This window comes from Mesoplodon densirostris, chromosome 12, assembly GCF_025265405.1.
Source record: "Mesoplodon densirostris isolate mMesDen1 chromosome 12, mMesDen1 primary haplotype, whole genome shotgun sequence".
NCBI lineage: Eukaryota > Metazoa > Chordata > Mammalia > Artiodactyla > Ziphiidae > Mesoplodon > Mesoplodon densirostris.
Genome location: NC_082672.1, coordinates 39,166,572 through 39,185,607, shown reverse-complemented (window position 1 = coordinate 39,185,607; position 19,036 = coordinate 39,166,572). Strand labels below are relative to the sequence as shown.

At 35.9% G+C, this 19,036-nt stretch overlaps 1 protein-coding gene across 1 annotated transcript in view; it reads right to left on the bottom strand.

The window, feature by feature from the left end:
* The window catches only part of TRDN (triadin), a 303,903-nt gene that overhangs the window by 43,860 nt on the left and 241,007 nt on the right, over positions 1–19,036 (bottom strand). The window contains exon 24 of the mRNA XM_060114534.1: positions 14,748–14,786. Coding sequence (XP_059970517.1) covers positions 14,748–14,786 — 39 coding nt within the window. The remainder of the gene's footprint in view (positions 1–14,747; positions 14,787–19,036) is intronic.

Sequence of the window (19,036 nt, the reverse complement as noted above, 5' to 3'; positions counted from 1 at the left end):
TGCTGTGGAAGCACGGTTTTAGGTCTAAGGCAGATTAACAAACTTTGTTTTTAAGACCTGTGAGTCTGTTTCAGATATATTTCTTTACACAGATATTTAGTACAGAGCAGAAAATGGCTCTGTTGTAGATGTATATCTTAGCCAAAAGAACTACTTAACAGGCACTTTACCTTTTAAATTGACTTGAAGATTAATAGCTAAACTTTGTGCCATACATATTGAATAAGCAATCCATTTGGAGGAAGCAAGGGAATATTATAAGGACTTTTATGGAATGCCTGCGTCAGTTCAAAGATCTTACCACATTTTACTAGAAGCCATTATTACTCAGCTACATGTTTCATGAAGTTTTCTAACCTTTTAATTATCAAAATTAAAATGGAAAAGTATAAATGTTAAATATATAAAATACGTTATAAAACTCTAAACGGTCATCTTTTCTGATTTGTATATGAATTTGAGTAAAAATATATCATTTTCACCCTCCAGTTTCCTTTCTCATCTGATGTCCTTTCCCTTCTTATCACCTTTCACCGTACCGCACTCATTTATTAAGACAGATCAGCTGTTGTCTCTCTTATGAAGACTTTCTTGACCTCTTTCCATGATGGGTTAAATGCCCCTAATCTGTACTCTCCCTATCCAATGTAAATTATTATCCCTGTATATTGTAATTATTTGCAATACTCTGTAATTATTTACAAATTTGCCTTCCCCAAATAAATTGGTAAGTTCACTAGTCAGGGACTGCAACTATCACCTTAGTATCCTTTGCACTTGTTCATTGTCCACACATAGTCAATAATAATGAACAAGTGATAACTCTGTATCAATGGAGGGTTGCTCTCTTGAGTAATGCATACACTAAATACATTCTCACTGATGACCCATCGAAGATGCTGCTAAAATATATGGGAAGTGGTTGCAAAAAAGAGAGAGCTTTTAACTCTGTGACCGTTCAATAAAACATATTAAAAATATTATCAACAGAAATCTTCCATTTTTTCTCTACAGAGGATATTTTTCACAATTGTATTGTGATCACCTTGTTTTGGGATACATGAAAATAAAACATGGGAAAGTCTGTGCATGGGATTTCTTATTAATGTTGTGATCATTTCATCTAAGAAAACGAGGAAATTATACTATGTTTAGCTGTGACTATTGTGCAGTTTTGGCCTGGAATATAAAATGCATTGTAGAGCATTTTAAATTGATTAGCACCACCAGGCACAAGCATGTTTTAATTATTAAGATTTACTATATTTCCCTAAACACCTCTCCAACACATCCTGATCCTTTAAGTGGATCTTAGGAAAAAATGAGACAATAAGAAATGAGCCCTCACTATGATGTAGGCTCAGTGAGATTCAATCCTTAGTTTAAAGGTCAGGGCTTTGATTAGGGCATGATTTAGTGGAGGAGGGTTTGTGAGGAGGAGAGCATAGTAAAATGTCTGAGTTTGGATCAGCCTCTTTAAAGTAGGGAGGCATGACCCCAAAGGAACCATTATTTTTGTCATGTTAGGTATTGGTCACATTAATCTCAGTTCCGAAGCTCTAAGATATTCTGTTCTGAAATCAGGGATGTGAGAATAGAAGAGATAGTAATTAATATTATTTCTTTTCATTTCTACTACAGCCACATAAACAGTCTCATTTTCCTTTTTTAAGATGTTTTGTGTCATTGGGAGCTAAATTTGAACAGCATATGAAAGCAAAGGGAAGATTCCTGATGTTTGTCCACAAGAGAGATCTGAAATATTTTCCTCTGGAATATGATTCAGTTATTAAATATACACCCTCTTTTAAGCATCCCACAGGTGTGGAACATTTCATCACTGGCTTGAGAAATATTTCTATATATAAATATCACTGTGTTACTCTACTAAATCAAAAAACAAAACAAAAATTAGCTAAGAACATTGTTTTTAAAACTGTACGATATATTGAGTGTTACAAATAGTATAAGAGCATGTTTATTCATAGAAGAAAGAAAAAAGGAGATTGAGAATAGGTTCAAATAATTAATAAAGCTATAATTAATTAATTATAATTAATATAGCTAATATAAAGCTACATTTTAGAATAGCAAAGAAGATATAAAGTAAGCAATACATTAACATGGGGTAAAACTGAATTTTTGTAATATCAGAGTAACTCACAAATTAGCCTGGAGACAGAAACCATTCTAATCGAGCTGTCTTCTTAAAGGCAAGTGTCTAAAAAGCTCTGGAGCTGTGGTTTTTTTTGTTGTTGTTTATTATTTTAGAAGAATCAGATCATCAACTTCCTCTATGGCAAGTAATAAAGTCTTGGTTAGTGAATTGCTTTTGCCACACTGAAAGCTCTTCCTCAATTAGTTTTTAGAGTGGGTTGAAATTGGAAAGGAGAATTTTCAATGACAATTTTATATAAAGGGCAAAAAAAAATCATTTTTTATTCCCATAAATTACAGAAAGAAGAAAATCTTTCTGAAAAAAACCTAAAAACTAAAAATTATGTCTTTTGAAGGAGTCTAAAATGCATACCATTGAAGAAATATCTAAAGGAGATGAAATATCTAATTATTGGCTCTTTGTTTACATTCATGCATAAGTAGTGTTTAGTAATTTTAAATGAAGCTATCGTTATTCTTCCTTTTTCACTGGATAGAGAGGACTTTCCTAGGATTCACAGACCATGCATCTCTCCTTTAAGCCAGCTGAGAAAAATTGTACCTATCACAGGTTGATTCAGAAGCTACTAATGGGACTGTGCTTGACTGATTGAATTGGCTAAGAAATATTTCATCTCTAGAAGATACATTTCACCAGAAAAACTTAAGGCTACAGTACTCAAGTCATTATTAAAAATAAAAAGAGAAGATTTTAGTACGGAAGTGGTCTACATTCAAAGGTCAAGCAGGAAAAGGGTTATATCTTTTTTCCACAAAATAAAAATTGCTTAAATGAAAGCCAATGATTTCATCTCTTTCAAATTTTGAAAAACTGTACCAAATTTTAATTCTGAAAAATTCTCATGAACCTATTAGCATAATTTATAGTTAACACACTAAAAGTTTATTTTGTGCCCAGAGCCAGACTAAGCATTTTAAATAGAATACTTTAACATTTATAGTAACCCTCATGAGCTCAATTTCTCATTTTAACAAATTATTAGACAGGATTCCAGGTCCATTTGACTGAATAACTAAACTCTTACTACATTTGTTCATTCAAAAACATTTACTGGGCTCTTACTATGTGCTAGGAACTCTTTTAGGCCCAAGTAAGAATGAAATAAACCAACAAAAATCCTGCCCTAAGGAACATATGGTCTACTGCCATGATTTGTTATTAGTATCATCCAGATTTATCTAAGAGTTACTCAGATAATCAATTCAGTTCAAAATAGGTGTATCACCACTCCAACATTTTTTTCCCACCACTGCCCCCATCATCTCTATTTATATTTTTCTGAGAATAGAATGATAATATTATATTTGAGGTTCTAAATTTGGCAGTAAACTATATCCGTGATACATTGGCAAAAGGAAGGTACACTACATTTTATTTTACCTTGAAGTCAAAGAGGACAACTTGTGACATTGTAAGTCATTTGCTCACTGCCTTAGAAATCAAGTTGAGTATATGAATGTGGCCATTGATATGTTGAAAGAAGCTAGGTCATCCCACCTATGAATTTTGTAACCTGGGAATTCATTTCATCTTTATTTCAGCTTCCTTGCTTGTAACTTGGGCAAAATAATGAAACCTAAATCATAAGATCTTATGAGATCAAATTATGTATGTATGCGAATAAATCCTCTTGATTAATTGCTCTACCAATATTAGTCATTTTTTTTATTTTCCAGGATTTGTATTAGTTGGCATTCAATAAATACCCTTGGACTTACACAGTAAAATTTATTGCAATTTTCTTGGTTTATTGTAAGTTTCTTTGTGGTAATAATCCTTCTCAGCATATTATAATGACACATACCTAGTGACTAATCAGCAAACACTAGTTTATAATAGAAGCAATGGTTGACCTACTGCATTTACATGGTTATCTGTAGGGATACTTATGAAGTATTTAACACCAATGCCACTTGCTAGCAATTACTCAATTTTCCATGTCAGCATAATTTTAATACATTTTTTATCCCAAAAGAGAATGATTGCTTCCTCCCCCAAGAATTTACAGTAGAATTTTTTGTCTTCTTGTTTATGGGAAAAAAAAAATTAAAGGAAATTTTGAGATAGCAATGCCTGGGCATAAATTTATTATTCATGTTAGCATATCTTCATCATTCTAATTGCAACACAATCAAACATTGCTTCCAGTCTTCCTTATTTAGTTTTTCTTCTTTTTTAAAATATACGTTGTTATTAATTTTAAAAATTCTATCATCTTTGCTCTATTGCTTCCCCAATCTTTTAAGTAAGTAAATGTGTAAGACATCGTTTTTCAAAGTGTGTTCAGCTGAACACCACTATTATATTACAGAAAAGATACCATGGTTGAATAAATATGAGAAACATTGGGTGAAAAAACGTTCAGCAGGTTTTTTACTATCAGATTTTCATAATGTGTTCATATCTATGATGAACTCCAAGAGGTTTTCCCAGACTTACTTAACCTCAAAACTCTTTCATGTATCAATATTTATGGCTAGTCTTCTATGCAAAACACTTTGCAAAATACAAGTGTAAGAAATAACGTATACTGCAGGAACACTTCTCCCTTTACTGTTAGAAAGAAAAACTCTATAACAATAATGTTATTGATTTTTACTCTTAGCTGAACTGTATAAAATTATATGGTCTTTAAAGGCAGAAGGATTTAGTTCAAGGTTTTAAAATTAAAAGTGGTATTATTACACAAGTAGGGAAATATTACACAAGTAAACTTAAAAAAACAAATGAGAGATCTATATTGAAAAGGAAATTGTTTGATCTCCATGGTAATTAAACAAAATGAAATCCTTTAGGTGTTACGAACATAAATTCCCTTATCTCTCAGGTGTTTAACAATGGAATTAGTGTATGCCTTAGTTTTTAGCATTTTTCCATATATTATTGCCTTTACAGATACTGTAACCCTGTAAAGTTGTAAAGACAGTAGCTGTGAAATCTCTGTTTGATAGATTAGGAACCAAACTACAGTTTCCCTGATGTCACAGCTCCCATTCTTTTTACTCTGCCCAGCTGTTTTCTTAACTAAATGCACTGTCTTTTCCTGTTTTCAGACAAGATTTTAAACGAATAGTCTACAATGTATACAAAGTATACAATGTATGTTTTCTAGACCCAATTTCTGACTTCCAACCAAAGGCCTCAAAATATAGTAATTTGGTTTTCCACCCATTGAGCTCCACCAAAATTGCTCATAAGATCATCAGTGACTCCATATTATATATTCCAAATACTTTTCAGTCTTTATCTTACTGCAAATTTCTGCTATGTTTGACATTTTGACAGTTTCCTCCTCCTTGAAATTCTTTTCTCCCTGGTTTCTGAGACAATGTCTCGAGCTTCTAAGAGAATTCTCCTCTTGCTCTTTCTTTAACTCCTTCAGAGTCTCCCTCTCCCCTTCTATCCACTCTTTACATATCAGTGTCCTTCCTGGTTGCTTCCTCAGTCCTTGCTCCTCCCCGACACACTCCCCTCGGTAGATGTCAATAACTCTCATCATTTAAGCCAGCACATCTTTGCTGGAAACTTCCGAATTAACTACTGTGTTTTCTCCCCAGCTGCCTGGTAAACACACTTCAATGCACATCCCACAGGTACCTCTAATTCGACATGTCTCTCCTGCACCTCTACCCCAATTAGATTATAAGTTCTAGGAGGACAGGAACTTGACTGTTTACTAATGGATGTCTGCACTTACCAAATTGTTACCGAACCCAGGTCTGGCTGCTCGCCACTCGAGAGCCAATTCTCTAGAGAAAATTGTTGGTAGGAAAGGAAAGCTTGCTTTATTTCGGAGGCTGGCAACCGGGGGAGAGGGTGGACTCTCCTGTCCTAGAACCAACTCCCGATTGCTGTTCAGGGGACAGGGGCTTTTAAAGAGGAGTTTCAGGGTTGTGTTGGCGGAGGGAGGGAGCAGAACAGCACAGGCAGTTCTGACAGCCATCTTGCAATCAGTAATGTGGTGGTCTGATCGGCCTCTCCCGTTGCGGAGCACAGGCTCCGGACGCGCAGGCTCAGTGGCCATGGCTCACGGGCCCAGCCGCTCCACGGCATGTGGGATCTTTCTGGACTGGGGCACAAACCCGCGTCCCCTGCATCGGCAGGCGGACTCTCAACCACTGCGCCACCAGGGAAGCTCCATCTTGGTTGTTTTAAGTACAGTTAGTCTTTAGTTCCAGGGTTTGTTCCCATTTCTCTGAGGCCAGTTCTTGGAATTGTAGCAGCTTATGTCATGGCTACAGCCTGGTCATCATGTAGTTAACTTCTTCCTCCTGGTAGGGGTGTCAGTATCTATAAGACAGCTCACAGGATATGGCTCAGAATATTATCTGTAGTCCTTAAGGAGGAACTAAAGGTCCTTGACTTTGCTTAATGATTAAACTGTTATTATTTGGTCTCCTTTGACTGTTTTCTTTTGTTTCTACATTTTCTCACTTCTCTAATTAAACTTATTCTTTGGCTAAAGTTTTTCCACAGACAAAAGGCAGGCTGAGGACATGGGTGGGGGCAGGACCATAGGGTCCTGCTCCGTTTCAATATCCCCTATAATATAATAACTGCTTGACAAAAATTTGTATAATAAATATGTCAAAACTTTACATAACACATATAGCTTCCTTTTGCTAAATCTGCACTTCTCTTGAAAATTCCAATCACAGAAAATGGCATTACTGTCCACACACTATCCCAAGACAGAAACCTGGGAGTTATCCTGAATTTTTCTCCAATCCACCCCCTTTTCCATAGTATGGCAATTTTACTTCCTAAATATTTCTGTAATAGCTCTCTTCTTTTCCTTCCTACCAGTGCTCTATGAAAATCTGGTAACTCTAGAGGTATCAGTGCAATAGTCTCCTGCCCCCAACAGATTTCCTGAAACTATTGACATCCTCTTTATCTTCTGTCTTTGTAATTAGCCAGACTGGGCAATTTGAAATTCTTTTTTTTTGGGGGGGGGGGTTGGAGTTTATTAATTAATTTATTTATTTTTGCTGTGCTGCGTCTTCATTTCTGTGCGAGGGCTTTCTCTAGTTGCGTCAAGCAGGTGCCACTCTTCATCGCGGTGCGCGGGCCTCTCACTATGGTGGCCTCTCTTGTTGTGGAGCACAGGCTCCAGACGCGCAGGCTCAGTAGGTGTGGCTCACGGGCCCAGCTGCTCTGCGGCATGTGGGATCCTCCCAGACCAGGGCTCGAACTCGCGTCCCCTGCATTAGCAGGCAGATTCTCAACCACTGTGCCACCAGGGAAGCCCCAGCAATTTGAAATTCTAATTTAGGTTGTATCTAATTTTCCTTAAACTCTTGTAGTTGTTCCCAATTTCCCTTAGGAAGAAGGACACAACCCTTACTCGGGACACAGCTGTTCCTCTCAAGCCTCACCTACTCCTATCCTCCACACAGACCTTTTGCTGAATTGAAGGTGAAATACTGGTGGCTCTCAATGTTCCTCACTGCTTCCCTCCTCTAGCCGAGGCTTCTGCTTACTCTCTCTTGTCTGCAATATCTTCCCCAGGCTTTCTTCACCTGGCTAATCTTTACCCATACTTTGAGACCACTCTTATATTCTCTCCTTTGGAAATTTTTCTCTGAACCAATAGGCTGGAAAAAGAAAACTTTCCTCTGTTTACAGAATTCACTCTGAACAACTTTTTCTTGTTTGTTTGATTTTAATTACTTATTCCTTTTTCTGCTAGTATTAGCTCTTTATTTACTGAACCCTGCCTAGATAAAATATATTTCTTGAGAGTTTAAAACCTAGCAAAGTATTTAATGCATGGTAGAAATTCTATAAATACTTATTAAACTAAACTTAGCCATGGATCCTACTATAACTTAGTTTAGTTAATGAAACTGAGATTTAATTATCTCTACAATTTATAGGAGGCCTGCATATTCAAATATCCAATGCTTTCTGGTTAACTTAAAGATGTACATAAAGTATTGTGTGTGTGCGCACCCGCACACATGAACATGTATGTGTGTGTGTGTGAGAAATAGGGAGAGAGAGAGAGGAGGGAGGGAGAGAGAGAGAATGTAAATTCTCTCTATTATCTATTAAGATCCGGTTAATACATATTTCTCTTGTAGGATCACTATGGTAAATTTTAAATAGATATTGAACTGTATTTATTTTATACTATGATAGACATAAATTAAATAGAGTAACCAATTGGAACTAAGTTCTTTAAAAGATATAGGCCAGAGATACTTTGATGACTGATAGGTGTAAGGGCATCCTGTTTTCCTTCAGTAAGTCATTCACCTGTTGTATCAGTATCTTAGCCAGCTGGTAAAATAAAAAGACAGTTTACCCTTGACATACAGGTACTTCAAGCAAAATCCGTGTATTTATTCCTTTTAAGCTCAAATGAACACACAGGTACAAGCAGTGCCTGTTTGCCTGTGCTGTGTCATGAGAAAGGAAGGGTTGGTTCCTCAGTCATTTCATGGATGACCAAAGTTCAGAAATCACCCAAATGAGACAGTGGATGGACAATGTCAACCAGTGCTTAGTTATTGTGAGGACCTTGCTTCTAGTTAGAAAGCAACCATTCAAAAACACATGTACACTTTGCATTAGCTAAATGTATATAGAGAAGCTTGATATATTTTTCTTCCCTGGAGATAAGGGCAATCTTAGATGTTTATGAATTCTATAATTTTCTTTCTCAAATTTTAATGTGCATACTAATGACTTTGGAGTCTTGGTAAAAATTCAAATTCTTATTCAGCAGTTATTAATGGGACCTAAGAGTCTACGTATCTAACAAGCAACCAGGTGATGCTGATGCTGTTTTGTGGACCACCCTTGGAATAGCAAGGATATGGATGATAGCCTTTTATTTTTTTCTGCTTTCATAGCTCTTGAAGGCACTTTCACATACATTATATCATGTCATTTCACAATAAGTCTGTTAGATTAGCATGGAATACATTGTTGATGGGAACTCTATTTCATAGGTAAAGAATGAAGGACTCAGAACTTAAGTGGTTTGTTGTAAATCACTCCATACCTATTGTCCTAGAGTTCCTCTCTCTAAAGCATCCTGCTTCTGTTGGTCTTTTACATTTAAAAAACTATTTCTGCGTGTGCTATACTGCAAATGCAAGACACATGTCAAAAATAGAGTTTTTAAAATAATCATTAACCAATGCCTCCCTTTCTATGAGGAAAATTTTGTTGATCTGCTGTGGCTATGGTGGCTTTTGAGTGATTTTCTGTCTTCTCTGAGAAAGAAAAGGCTGCACAGCTCACAGCAGAGATAATATAGGAGCTGAGACACAAAGTTAGAAGAAACCCATTCAACAAACATTGCTATCACATAATATGCTAGAGGAAAACATGTGCAAACAGACCAAGGCTGGATAATTCATGTTGTGTGTTTAAAGACAGAGAAAAGGGGGTGGGTGGGAAAGTAAGTTGCCAAGAATGGAGGGAAGTTAAGCAGGTGAGATGTTTTTGATATGGACCTGACATGAAAAGAAAATATTGAAAAGTCACTGAATAGATGAAAATCCACAGAATTGGTGATCTTTTAAAAATGTTTTTGTGGTGGTTGATAAGACAAATGGAAGCCACATGAAGAAATACGCTGGGGGCAGTATAATGCAGTGGCAATGAACCTAACACTGTGCCCCTACACATACCCATTTAGAAAATGTAACTAGCATAGGCTTCTGGTAGATCTTTGAAGAGGAGATGGAAACAAGATGATTAAGTCATGGGTTTGTATATTTATTCAGGCAAGAGATGATGAGAACTAGAACTAGGGTCTTACTGAGGGAGAAAAAAAGGAGAGACCAAATTTGGGAAACATATAACTTAGTACATACTTGGATGTTGGGTTCTGAAAGAGAAGGGAAAGCTGTAAATGACTCAGATGATGTTTAAGGCAGTGTAACTGAATTCTGAGTCATGAGTTGCATTTTTTGGGATAAGAAACAAAAGGAAAAGAGAATGTTAAGGGATATTGAGTTCAATTTTAAAACAAAGTGATGTCCAGGCAGATTAACAATGTGAAGATTTTGATGAGGCAGTTAGAAATGCAGTTACAGAACTCTGAAGATTGTTTATGAATATCAATTTTCTTGATGAATAAGAAAAGTAAATTATTGCTTATTACTTATGCAAGTCTTTTTTGGTTTTAATTACATTACTACTTATAATTAATGTCCATTGCTTCCCAAAAAGAACACTTAGCTATTCTCCAATTACCTAATGAAATGCATGCCCTGTTTGCCATCGTTTTCATTAGGGGGTAAAAAACAAAGAATTTAGAGGCTAAAAATATGCCATATCAAAAATAACTAATTGCTACAATGTTGCTTCAGTTTTTTAAATTGTAGTCATATTTTGTTGTTGTTTTATTTTTAGCTCTGTGGGTTAAATGTTTTAGTTTCTGTCAAAGAAAAAGATATTTTATTTGAGGAGTAAGAGATGATGAACATGGTCAGATATTATCTAGAGGTCAGTGTAATATGAAGCAAGAAAACTATACCCTGGGTTTGGCAACGGACATGTTAGTGGTCACCTTTGCAGAAGAGATTTTAGGAGAAAAGATTGCTCACCAGAAGCGTCCTCATGTACACTCAGCTTTAATTTAATCTATCCTTTCATTGTTTTTACAAAGCTCAGGGGAGAAATTTTTCTTCCTCATAATTAAGCTAACGTCCTCCACCTATAGTGTGTATCCCAACACTTGTCATATCTGGGGCAGTTCTCTCCAAATTCATGTCTCCCTCCGGATTTCATGCTCCTCCTCTCCCTGGAATGCTCCACCCTATCATAAACGTGGAAACGACAAACCTAGTTCATTGATTCCACCTGCTGGAATACAGTATTTTGCCTCCTTTTTTTTTTTTTTTTTTTTTTTTGCGGTACGCGGGCCTCTCACTGTTGTGGCGTCTCCCATTGTGGAGCACAGGCTCCGGACGCGCAGGCTCAGCGGCCATGGCTCACGGGCCCAGCCGCTCAGCAGCATGTGGGATCATCCCGGACCGGGGCACAAACCCATGTCCCCTGCATGGGCAGGCGGACTCTCAACCACTGTGCCACCAGGGGAGCCCTTGTCTCCTTTTAACAGCAAACTCCTGAAAAAAGTAGTTGCTGTTCTGCGTCCACTTATTACTGATAAATTCTCTTATTAATTCCTCTAAGCTTCATTCTACTTCCACCACTTTACTAAAAATGCTCTCCACTTGGTCACAAAATGACAGATTTTTGTCAAATATAACGGCTGTTTCTCAGTCATCATGCCCCTTGAGTTTCCTGAGACATTGAGACTGCTGATTTTTCTACTTTTTCTTGAAAGTATCCGGGCTTTGGGATACTGATACACTGTGTGTCCCGATCTCTCAGGTAACACACTTTCCGTTTCACCAGTTCTTTTACTTTTCCAAGAAGCTGCCTTTCATTCCCTTCTCTTTTCTCTCTATGTTTCTGTTTATTGAAGAAATCCTTTTCTCCTTTGGCTTCTAACTCTAAACCTCTAAGCTCATGGATACAAAGCCTTGTGTGAGGATTCAGAGTGAATATTCCCGATTTCCTAGTGTCTCTAGGACACCTCTGTCCACACCACCTGCATTTCCTTTGCAACTTCTACATTTCATCACCTTCTTCGTCTTTTCGTGCTTGAGACCTTAGAGTCATATATAGCTAATGTCATCAGTTTCCAGACTTTTCCTGTGAAACAGCTTGACAATTACAAAAGTACATGAGGACGCTTCTGTAATTACAAAAATTATACCACAGTACAGAGAGTATGATTGTGATTGTTGTATTCATATAACTGAAAGGGTATATAACAAGATGCTATTAGTATTTTTCAATGGGTTGCTAGGTCCTGTGATTTTTAAAAACCTTAATTCCTAATGATTCCACACAGAATATTAATCATGGCTATAAATAATATTTAAAGTAAACAGAATTCACTTCCTTAATGCTGCCTCTCTACCCCTCCCTATCAATTTCTCCCACCTTTATAACACTTAGATTACTATAAAAGTAAGCTTAGGGGCTTCCCTGGTGGCGCAATGGTTGAGAGTCCGCCTGCCGATGCAGGGGACACAGGTTCGTGTCCCGGTCCGGGAAGATCCCACATGCCGTGGAGCAGCTGGGCCCGTGAGCCACGGCCGCTGAGCTTGCGCATCTGGAGCCTGTGCTCCGCAACGGGAGAGGCCACAACAGTGAGAGAAGTAAGCTTTTACTCATATGGGCAGACGTCATCACTGCAGTCCTGCCATTTTCTGGTCCTCATGTGGCCCCTGGAATCTCCTTTGGTCCTTGATCCTCTCCTCACTGTCTCCTGCTTCTGCCATGCTCATCCCTGCCTCCGGGCTAACTCCTAAATAGAGCTCCCTTTTATTGAATCTGAACCAAATGGCAAACATCAACTGGATTTCTTATAACAACCCTACCAGGTGAGTATTCAATAGACAAAAAAATTAAAACTCAGAAACGTTAAGGAATTTAGGTCACACCCCTAGCAAGTGGCAAAGAGAGTCAAATTCATGTTTTTCTACTATAAAGCTGACTTCTGCCATGCTTTATAATCACCTTCCTGCCTCAGATGCTCTTGCATATACCTAAAATCCCAGCTTAATCCATCATCTCCCTGAAGTTTTCACTGATTGACACAGACTACAGGAATGTCCCCTCTCTCTAGACTCCTAGAGCAATCTTCACAAATGTAACTAATTATCTGGTAGCCATCTTTCAATAGTTCATGTCTATGTCCTTGATCATATTCTCTTGGGATGGAAACAATATCTTATCACTTGTTTCTAAACTTTGTATCAACAAGCACAATTCTTGACATATGGCAGTGATATTAGCATAATATATGTTGTCAATAAATTGTTAATTGATTATATTTTATAATAAAATAGCCCTTAGTGCTGATTTCTCTTTCCTTTTAGGAAGAGAAAAATAAATATAACATAAAAACAGGCATAATTATTTAATGTCAACCAATAATAGGAAATTTATAGTGCATATATTACTATTTTCCATTATATACCGAAAGTAAAATAAAGCATAAAATACAATGCTATGCCTACAGGAAGGGGTGACATCATGCACCTTTTATCTGGCCAGTGATAAACACCCAGTAAGTGTGCTAACAGCAGTAAAGTAATTTATATGCATAGTTTTTCCTTTTCTTCAGGTATATCTAAAGTTCAATTATAACTTTTGATGTTAAGACTCAATGTATCATTTTGTCTTTATCATGCATTTTTCTTACTGTTTAAAATTGTTGATTTTCCCATTTACCTTCCAGAGAATGCATACTTTCAGATTTTATAAAGTCACTTAAAATGATTATTTCATTCACTAAAAATACAAAAACACTTAAACAATCCCTTTTGATATGTTGACAATACTTTTCGTAGAAGTGACAATAATTTGGGTTAATATTTAACCTATAAATAGAAGGGTGAAGCAAGAATTACTTAAATGTAGGTTAAAATTTGTAAAAATTAGTATATGCAAATATTTTAACACCAACGATATGAATGCATGTACATAGTATTACTTTCACTATAGGGAGAGATATAGATATAACCTTCTTTTGCATATGTAGATACAGACATGTAAATATCTTCATCTAGATACAAAATATTTGGTATAGGGTTAGCCCTAGAAAGACTGTAATTAATTGGAGTTCTCCTCAGGAATTTTAGTCTTCTTTTTTTTCCGCACTTTATTCTATGATGATTCTTCTTCTTTCTTTTTTTTTTTTTTTGCGGTACGTGGGCCTCTCACTGTTGTGGCCTCTCCCGATGCGGAGCACAGGCTCCGGACGCGCAGGCTCAATGGCCATGGCTCAAGGGCCCAGCCACTCCGCGGCATGTGGGATCCTCCCAGACCAGGGCACGAACCTGTGTCCCCTGCATCGGCAGGCGGACTCTCAACCACTGCGCCACCAGGGAAGCCCTCTTCTTCTAACTTTTAACACCTGTCTTAAAAGTGACCAGCTAATCTCTTGTCTTCCTTTCTTGCAGAACCTGTTTGCAGGAAGTCTCTTGTAAAAGTATTCCAATTTTCAAATTAATGGTCAGTAAGGCAATGGATTACTCCTCCAAAGAGTATTTGGATATTTAATTAGAGGGAAAGAAAATAGTTGAATCTGTTATGTTGAACTGTATGAAACTACTGTTTTCGAGGTAAAAGATGTTCGAGTACAGGTGATTCCATAAGGTTCAACCAATTATAAGAATAAGATTTAGGCATTTGTCACAATCTGGCTAAATTCTCTGAAACTGAAATTGTCCCCTTAGCACTTTGTAAACAATGTTCAATTGCCCGGTAGATAAATAAGGAGCAGCATATGTTAACAGTTCCAATGCTTTGACAAACGTATCTGAAATTTGCTAACAGAAAACAGAAGCTATATTAATTTTAGCATACTTTTGTGTATGGCTTATTACAATTAAAATATTTGGGGTACACGAGTATTTTTTCAATGTTTTCAGCATTTCAAGGCCTTACACACCCTGATTGTAACGCCGGCCTTGTTCATTATAAACAGAATATATACTTATATGTAAATCTTACAAAGTATCCTTACCTGCTTTGGACATCTTTTCATCTTTTTTAATTTCAGGTTCTGGGGTGAGACAAACACATACACACACACAAACAAACAAATTGGAAAAAATAAGCATTTTTTAAAAATCTGTACTAAGTAGAATAATAGGCAGGTTTAATAGATTTTTCTCATTTGTCATAAGTTTCAATTATAGTTACATACTTTTATCAGTATACAATGGAATATGTATTTATAGTAAACTATAAAGTAACTTAAGCAAAGGACATTGGTTTAAATTCCAGTTTGCTAAAAAGTGTTATACTAATCAAGCAATTTGGCATTTTGTCTTTCATAAGAGCCCATCTCTTATAATTCATAAATTCTCTAAGCATTGCAAGTAAGGAAATTAGCCAAAACGGCTCAGAAAAAAACGTGTTGTAATTTTTCCTAATTTGACCAATTTAAGCGTTTTTCTACTTCTGACTACATACGTTGAATTCATGGAGCTCCACCTGGTGGTTAATTTAATCATTTCAAACTGGTATAATTATTGTTTTTAGTAGTATTTGTTATTAATTTTATAAAATAAATTGGATTAACTTCAGTATAATAGTATAAACACATTAAAATAAAGTATTGTGCTTTCTTATTTCCTAGGACAATGGCTTTTGTCTAGAAACTCTGCATTCTAACTTAATATCAGTATAGGATAAATACATAGTTTTCTGAGCTATCTAAGTAATACTCATGACACTACTCCAACAACTTCAATAACTGATATTTTCATGCTCCCCAGTCCTTTCTCTTATTTAAACAATTTTGCCTTGGCCTCATAATTATACTCTCTCGGCATAAAGTTTTGTTTTGATTAATAGAAGGGCTCTGATACATTACAATTTTTCCTCCCTTCAAACAGCAGAAAAACTGAGCTGTGGTTAGGATATTACTGAGTACAGACTTTGTGTCAGGGGTAGTGCTAACCAGCTTTATTTGGGTCTTAGCCTAATGGAGTCTATTTCCTAGAGTTACAAGTTTTTATAAAGCTCATTTGCTTAACTGCAGAATTTTATGTAATAGAGAATTCCATAGCCATTCACACCGTACTTCCTCTACCACTTGAATGCATATCCTGTAAAAAGTGATATCAGTGCTATTATTGCACTTCCACACTCCCTGGCACATATTTCTCTCTTTTTAATTGACACATTCACCAGGTAGGACATATATTATTTTAATATTTTCTATGTGCCTTAATGTGGTATAAAATTTTTATACGATTTTTAATTAATTTTTGTTTATTGTCTGTATCCCCTCTTTCGATTTTAAGTTCCATAGGGCAAGAGTTGTGCCTTGTTTATTACTCAAATATCAGCATTTGGTCAAATATCTAACATGTGGTGTATGATCAATAAATATTGTTGAATGAATGACTGAACAAAACAAACATAGACAATGAAATATAGAGCAAAAAATATAGAGAAATATGAAATGCTCCCTCCTGTGTATCTGTAGTCCTAGAAAAACTGATCCATGCTTCTAGAGTTAGAGATAAACATTCAATGTCCTAGGACAGGATCCATAGGCATTTTGCTCATCATGTACAGCTGTTTATTTAAAAGAGTTTTGCTTCTCACTCTACACCTGGTTCTCTCCCCTGTCAATCACATTACCATGTAATCTTGAAGTGGAATCATTTTAGACTTAATGTTTGTCAAAAGACCTTCTGTAAAAAATAAAAGGTGTGGGGAATACTTTTATCAGTTATGAGCACAATACAATCAGAACCAACTTCTACATTGTTCATGAAATTTTATAACCATTCTTATGATCATTCAACATGAATGTGGCTGTGGACTCTCTCACGATGTGAGAACTACTGACTTTTGGTGTTATGTAAACAACACTAACATGATAACCACACAAATTATGAATTATTGGGAAGCGTTGAAAGGAGGCTCTTGGATCTATAATCTGGCTTTTTAAAGCAAGCTCATTTACTTAGTTTTGTGACCTTGGGCATTACTTAAATCCTCAAGTCTCAATTTTGTCATTGCTGAAATGAAGAAAATAATGTTGTAAAACTGATGTAAGAATTCAGAGTGATGTGTAGAAAAAGCTTACTTATTTTAAAATTATGCTCATGAACTTAAATTACATGATCTCTCAAGGTAATTTTCTTTTGTTCTTACAGAACGGGAACTTTACCGTTGAATATGCAAAGCAGGAATTGACAGGTGAGGATTTCTAAGGTGGACATCTCTTTTATTAGCCTACTTGGTCACTAAGAACATGGTGCCCTCATTTTGTAGACAGCATTTCTACTGAAGTGTGTCTTTAATTTTTGAGTCACATATGGATGCCTGTTCTTAGTCCTATAAAAATGACAAAATATATATATATATATAGACATATTTCATGTATATATGTATGTATACTCAAATAACAACAACAATATATATGTCTATATATATACTTTTTTTTGTTTAGTCAAAAGTCTTCACTGAGAAGTTTCAGGAAACTAAGGGCAGTATTTGATGCTGAAGACTGAGATCTGGAAGCCGGGAAAAGAAAACGGGAACTTTTATTTTCACCCCGTTTATACTGCTAAATATTTTTAACCATTGATTATTATTGTATAATAAAATATCTGGTTTCCATAAACATTTTTCACTTGAGCCCTTCTTTCTGGGCTCGACTCACAAGCACTGCAGAAACATAGAATCAAGCAATCCCCAAGCTGAGTGTTTGAAGCAGACAGCCTGCCATTTCATATGCAGCACTGACTTTTCCAGGGAGTTGATTTCACTTATGAAATGTTAATTGCTGGTGGGTCTGGGGAGGAGAGCTTCATTAATGATTTTTCAGTGTCACCAACACTGTGTTCTCAAGTAAAGCAGGCCAACCAAAACTTCAACATGCATGTGCTTGAATTAGAGAACGGCAGCAGTGGGGATCAACTTTGTTTAGGAGTCTCTGCTCTGTCTTTAGAAATTGAAAAGTAAGAAATCTATGCAATATATAAATCCCAAGAATGTTCATTCTTTTAAGAATATCTCCACTTTAAATACTTTGCAAGTTAGAAGCTGAATGCCACTGATTTTTCTTTTCCCAATCTTTTTTGTTATCATTATCAAATTGCTTCTTCAGCATATAGAAGCCTTATATGTGTCATAAAATATAATAATAATAATTCTTGGTTTTGCAACTAATGATGTTTTGTATTTTATATATGACATTAAGTAAGTGTATTATATGCATTATCTAGAGTTTATTTATATAATATTAAATATTCATTGTTATTAGCTCTCTAACCCCAGTAGAATACAAATTTCATGAGTCCTGGGGTGAATTTTCATTTTCTCTGCTGTATGATAGTGTCTAGATCAGTGCTCTGCACAGACTAGGGATCAATAAATATCTGTTGCACAAAATTTGTTACACGAATGAACAATTACATAATCCTCATTTATCACTTCTATGAACTAAATACTATTATTACACCCACTTTACAGATAATAATACTGAGGCTTAATACTTGTCTAAGTATGTACTCCCTAGTAAGTGGAAAAACTGGTCTTTGAATATTGATTTATTCCAACTCCAAAGCCTTAAACACTTGTACACACACTGCTATAAGTACTGTTGATACAGAATGAAAGTTTTTAAATATTTCATGCATAAAAACTACATAGTAAGCCACGTGCTACATCTTATAGGTACAAATTACTAACAGAGTCATTAAGATTGTAATTAGCATGAACAATAAAGCCACTGAGGTTTCTATTTTTTTCCAGCCAGTCATTAAATCATGAATCGTATAAACAGTTTCCTAAATTAAGCTGGTTAAACTAGGTAAATATACTGAACATGGATAGAAAATTGATAGCTATCTCACTCACTGCTGGAGTAGTATTCAATATTTAGTGGTGTGGGAAGATTTTACATTAAAAAGCAGGTCACCAAACCTATTTATATAAAATATACAAAGGAACTTCAGCACTGTTTTCCCTAGGCAATTGTATGTGAGTTCTGGTCTGAGGGAATCTGGAAAGCCTGCTGGCAAAGGAGGCAGGTCATATTGCCAGGCATGACTCCCAAATCAACATCAGGTGGCTGTGTGACCCGGACAATTCACTTCCAGTGCTTCAATTTTCACATTAATAAAAAAAAGGATTGCTGTGAAAATGAAATTGAACACTATGTGTGAAGCACTTAGCATCAGACACAAAGGCAACAATGTAAGTCTCTTTACTGATATTTGAAATGATTTTTCTTATGTTTTTCTACCAAGATGTTCACTAAAATATATTTAAATATAAATATATTTA